Genomic DNA, 6000 nt, shown 5'->3' with positions numbered 1-6000 from the left:
AATGCATCAACTCTGAACATAAAGACAGAGGCACTCCAGGAAACATTCTACACCTAACCATAACGCCCACCTTGCCTGTCCTTATGGGAATCTGGAAGTGCCACGCCCTGGTCAGTCCCTGGGAGCCTACCTCTGGGCTTGCTTTGGCATCCAGAAAAACTCCTTGAGCCATGAAGTACAGGTTGCGAGAGTCCGACATCATTCTGCCACAAGTTGAAGTGGTGCTAGCAAGGGAATATGGACGGCATGTGCTAGAAATGAGGGAGTGAAGAAATTATTTCAATTCCAGGAAGCTGCAGGGTATTGATCAATCCTTGCCTTTGCCTAGAGGCTGATCAAGATGACTAGTTGTCCTCAGATAAGTGTGGGCACCGGCAGTCAGAGCCTGTGATGAGCCACAAGGCAGCCAGGACTCACAAAGGCCACAAGCTCTCTCCCTTCCTGGTATCCTCCCTCCCACGCAGAGAGGGCAGGGCATATACACATGGATGCCTTCAAGGGGGCCTCCGAAGGCCTGCCCTCTGCTCTGAGCTGAGAGAGAAGGACCAGAGAGAGACACAGCTCTGCCCTTTTGGAGCTCCCATGCTGCTTGCTGGAGAGGAGAGAGGAGAGGAGAGAGAGGAGAGAGATTGTCCCTGTGTGTGTAGATGTGCTCCAATGATGGCACCACCGCTACAATGAGCAATTTTCCTATTGTAATCCAATCCCTGCACAACCTTTAATAACAAAACAAAAGAAAAAAAACAGATGGTGCCAGGTGATGTAGCACCTGCCTGTATTTCTTGTACTTGAAAGGCTGAGACTGGAAGGTCACAGGTTCTAGGACAGCCTCATTAACATAGAGAGACTTTCAGCAACCTAGTGAAACCCTGTTTCAAAACCCAAAATTTAAAAGGCTAGGGTATAGCTTCCAGGAAGAATGTATCTGGGTTCAATCTTTAGTATAGCAAAATAAAATTAAAAAGTACAGAAAGAGAAGGGATATAGGTTTTCTTTAATATGCCCAAGCTAGGGAGTTTTAGGGATACCAGAGGGACTCCAGATAATGGAAAGGAAAATTCAGCAAAGCCAGAAAGGAGGGGTAAGAGAGGAAGAAGGCTGAGGTTAATTAATGGAAAAGCTACATTCAAATATGTGTATACATGTGAATAGAACATCGTTAACGTGGACACTCAGTATTGGGAGGGAAAGGGGGAAGCAGGGGGGTACCATGTACCATGGGAATATATGCCATTGTCAACATGATCCACACTATGATGTGAGACTATCATGCTCCAATAAAAAAAAAAATTTAAAAAAGGTAGAAAACTTTTCTTCTTTTATTTTGTGGAACCTGTGATCCTCCTGTCTCAGCCTGAAAGTATTGGGGTTGCAGGCATGCACCACTATACCAGGCTAGAAATAAAATAAAAAGATAAAAAGCTAGAAAACCTGGAGTTAGTGTGCTATACAGAAAGAGATCCCTCACCTAGCTTATTCTGGTTTTTAACCTCTTTTAAAAATTCTGGTTTTTAACCTCTTTATTGGCATGTAAAAGGCACCCGTCTTAACCCTGCTAAGCCCCATCTTCTCACCTATAAAAGGATAACAGCGTGTTTTCCCACAGTGTTCCTGAAGGATTAAGTGAAAGATGTGCTGAGTACTCTACTGAGCGTAGCTCAGTGCCCAGCCCCAGCTTACATGATCTCCAGATAGGTGCTGGCACCTGTGCTTGGTGCCCACACACACGTCCGCTGGGGAGGACCAGGCACCCAACTGACATCTCCTTCTGTCCTTGTCTAGCTCTGGAGCCCCGGAGGAGTGGCATTGAGGCGGAGAGCGTGGCAAGAGAATGAGGAAGCCAGCCACCCCTACGAAGCATGAGGTGGCGGTGTGGCACTCGGCTTAGAGGGCGGCGGCCGGCGGCGGCCCCCTGGGCGGTGCTCCTGGCTCTGGGCCTGCCCAATTGGGTGCTGGCCGTGTCGGCCACGGCTGTGGTCCCTGAGCAGCATGCCGCCTCGGCTGGCCAGCACCCCCTGGACTGGCTGCTCACAGATCGGGGCCCTTTCCACCGCGCGCAAGAGTATGCCGACTTCATGGAGCGCTACCGGCAGGGTTTCACCACCAGGTACAGGATCTACAGGTGAGTGGGCACCTCCCAGCCCCAGGCGGGGCTTTTCTCTCTCAGAACCCAAGCCCGGTGAGCATGCCAGCTGCAGCCGGGACACCAGCTGCAGTGCCCTGGGACTGAACGAGAGGTGAAAACCAGGGGACACCAGGCAGGGAAATAAGTCTGCCATGTTGATTTTATAAAAAAGAAAGACAAAAACACACACAAGCTGGAAAGCCTGCTGATGCCTCCTGGGGAACTTAGCAAAAGGGTTTCTATTTATAGGTCGTGCTGCTTATAAATTGAGGACAAATCAGGCGACATGTAGTCAGTGTGTGGGCCACGCTGCTGTAGGAGGTCAGAGTCAAACGCGGGGGCCGGGTTCTAACTAATGGGTTAGATGCTTTTATGAGTTGTAATTACTTAGTCATGCAAATGGAGGAAAGGGAGCCCCAGCTCCTGCCTTAGAGGTCTGGGGAGCCCTGCAGGGTGAGGGAGAAACATGCGTGGAAGGAGGGCTGTACCTTCCTGGCCTCTCAGGCCCATCTCCAGGAGCATCAGAGCTAAGAGTCAAACACAGGCGTCCTGCTCGGGGCCACCAGCCGTGGAGAAGACAGGCACATGCTCCTGGAGGGCTGGACCAGAGCTTCAGAAGTCGGATGCTCCTCCAGGTTCCCATCCTGGGTGACCTCGCAAGACTGGGGGCTCCCGCAGGTGAAGCCCCTGTTTCAAGCCTTCCCCCCATTCCTCTGCCCACTCACTATACCCCCCTTTTCTTCTTCATCTTATGTGCATGAGGCATCTTTAGGCAACTCTGAAGCTTTATTGAGTCTTTTTCTTTTTTCAAAGACATTTATTTTTAATTACAAATTAGTTCCAAATGCAGAAAAAAAGGGGAAAACATGGAAGAAAAAGCACAAATAGAAACAAAAACCCAAAGCCACCCATTCTTTGAGCATCTAGAGACGGCTATTGTGAACATTCTGGCAGATGGGTTTCTAGTCCCACGAACATACCCCTGTTTTTGGATCTCTCGCCAGACTTTGCACTTTGCATGGCTTATGTAAATCACCTTATTGAATCCTCCCAACAACCCTTTGTTAGGAGAACAATAATTTCCCGCTTTTTACAGATGAAGAAATTTAGGCCCAGAGAAATTACGCAACTTGCCAAAGAGCACAGCTCGCAAATGGTGGGGCTGCAATTAGCTCCCAAAGAGTCAGACGACTTCAGAGTCTGAGTTCTTAAAATAGACATAATTCATTATTTCTGTTTTTTTTTTTAAACATGTGCAGTAACCATGCAACCTGCTTAGGTTAGGACAAGGTCCCAGAAATAAGGTCTTGGGAGTGTTTTGCCCTTAGGAAGATTTATTCCCACGTGGTAAGAACAGGGCATTCACCTGGCTCATCATCCCTACACTTGGATTCAGAGAAAGGAGCAGGACTAGGTAGTTGAGAGTCCAGTACATGGCAGGTCCAGAGGGATGCAGGAAGGGGTGGAGCTCAGGAATGGCCGGCTCACCTCTCCTTTCAGGTCCTTTCTCTCCAACTGTGCTCAGCTCTAGCATAGTCCTGGAAGGGACTGCAGTTTATACTTCCTTCTCCAGTGGCCCTGGTCTTTGTCAGCCTCCAAAGATTAACAGCAGAAATCCACATGAGGTCACGGAGGAAGACAGGCAGACCCAGGCTGGGAGTGGTTGGGTTAATTTCTGTCCAGGTAGAAATAGATGAGCAGAAGAAAATATAGGTTCATTCAACTTGCAGTAAATACAGAAGAATCCAGACACATGTTCCCACAAATTTGCAAAAGGTAAACTCAAGGTGATGCTTCTCTTAATAAAAGTTTTTCCCATCTCCTTGGAAAAATAAAGTCCAGAAATCTATTCCAACAGACAATTCTTCAATCTAATAAAATAAGGCTTCATTTAACTTGGATTATTTGGCTTATCCCAAGACTCACAGAAATACTGTTATCACAGAAATATATATATAATTTTACCTTTGGGCTATACTCCCAGACCTATTTTTATACTTTATTTAGGAACAGGGTCTCACTAAGTAGCTGAGGCTGGCTTCGAACCTGCACAATCCTCCTGTCTCAGCCTCCCAAGTGCTGGGATTACAAGTGTGTGCCACCTTGCCTGGCATCACAGAAATAATTTTTTAAAAGTTTTTGCAGCCAGGAATGGTGCCATGTGCCTATAATCCCTCAGCAATTTAGTGAGGCCCTGGTTTGAAATTAAAAAATAATAATAAAATAGGGGTGGAGGTGTAGTTTAGAAATAGAAAGACTATGGGTTTAATCCCAACTACTAGAAAAAAAAAATAGCATATTAGTAAAGAAGTCAGGCTGGGAACCCTAACACCACTATCCATTTCAAAGGGCTACAGGAACTTGAGGGGACCCCTCAGGAGATGTGATTTTCTGGTGAAGCCCCAGCCCCACGTCTGAGCGGCCTGGCAGCCAGTTAGCGCCTGGGCGGTTGGCCCAGGGGGAGCGTTAGTAATCACTTCTGCTCTCTCCACCCTCCTATCAGCTGGTAATGGTTTTCTGATCATTTAATGTGACAGGCTCTTGCGCTGTGCCATTCTGCTTCTCTGGGGTCAGTTACTGCACGTGAACCTGTACTTGGAGAAACAGTAACCAGTCATTCTGACAGGAACGCTGGGTTCTGATTTGTGACCCTTTGCTGGGCCCAGAGAGAATGGTCACACATTGCTGCTCCAGGAGCATTCTGGGAGTTTTGCCTTCAGTGTTTAAACAAAATGGCCTTCCCATGGACACTTTATTTCACTAAGGCTCTCTACGACCCCACTGAGAATTCTCTCTTATGCCTTCCCCTTTTGTTGCTAGGGGCAATTGCTTCTGGCAAATTTGGGTCCTTGCCTGCAGAGACTAGAGTAGTTTTACAGGAAACTGGTAAAATAGACATTGAGTCATCCTCCATCTTTTCCTGCTACTATCTACTAGCTCACAGAGAATATCAGCAATGCTTTGTGGAGAAATACTGGGTCTTGAACAGAATCAGTCTTTCATTTCATCCTCTAAGGAAGTTTTCGGTTCATAGAAATCAGATGGGGTCCACATGTACCTTCCAAATAAAAGGAGACGTGATAGGAAAGAAGGAGGCTTTCCAGCACTGCTGGGATACTTGCTGTGGATGTGAGATCCCTCAAGGCTTTCTCACACAACAGGACACAGACACTCCTTCATCCTATCTGTTGAACAGGTCATACCTATTACATAGTGAGTTCCTAACACTAAACCCCAACTTCCACCTATTATTTATTGGGGAGAGCTGAGTGTGTTCTTGCTTTGTGCACATGACTAATCATTTTAGAATCTTTAGGGTTTCTCTAACCATGGGCCCATCAAGAGAGTCCTCTGCATTATGTATTTGCATTTCTGAGGCTGTAGTTGATTTAAGGTAAAGACTCTAGAACCTGGTGACCTGGGTTCTAGTCCTGAAGCTGAAATTGGGTAGCGATATAATGTTGGGAAAATTACTTGATTTTCTTATTTCCCAATTTCTTTACTTGTAAAGCAAGGATGATGATAGTGCCCATCTAATAGATTGGTGTGAAAAATAAGTGAGTTAATTGATGTGAGGCACTTATAACAGTGCTTAATAAATATTACCTATTATTATTAGATTGTCCTCGATAAATATTAGCCTATGCAAGAATGAAAATGAGATGGGAACCACGGGTGCTATCTTTGTTGTAATGTCTACCGAGGGCTTAGGATTTGACAGTCTATATTAGAATGAGGAAAATTGCTCTCTTGCTAGCTCTTTTAAAGCACATTAACCCTTCCCCCTCAGTCTAGCTCTCTGCTGGGCAAGACACTCAACTGAGAAGTGGATCTTCCCTGGAGCCAACTTTAACTGGCTATAAGAGCTGCCAGAG

At 46.5% G+C, this 6000-nt stretch overlaps 1 protein-coding gene across 1 annotated transcript in view; it reads left to right on the top strand.

Moving 5' to 3' along the window:
- Positions 1-1859: 1859 nt before the first annotated feature.
- BRINP2 (BMP/retinoic acid inducible neural specific 2) overlaps positions 1860-6000 on the top strand; it is a gene marked incomplete at both ends in the record, with an annotated part of 41437 nt that continues 37296 nt past the window's right edge. The window contains one exon of the mRNA XM_080699624.1: positions 1860-2122. Coding sequence (XP_080555750.1) covers positions 1860-2122 — 263 coding nt within the window. The remainder of the gene's footprint in view (positions 2123-6000) is intronic.

The sequence above is a fragment of the Muscardinus avellanarius genome (genome assembly GCF_963383645.1).
Source record: "Muscardinus avellanarius genome assembly, chromosome: 7".
Taxonomy (NCBI): domain Eukaryota; kingdom Metazoa; phylum Chordata; class Mammalia; order Rodentia; family Gliridae; genus Muscardinus; species Muscardinus avellanarius.
This window is presented reverse-complemented; position numbering and strand designations above follow the sequence as displayed.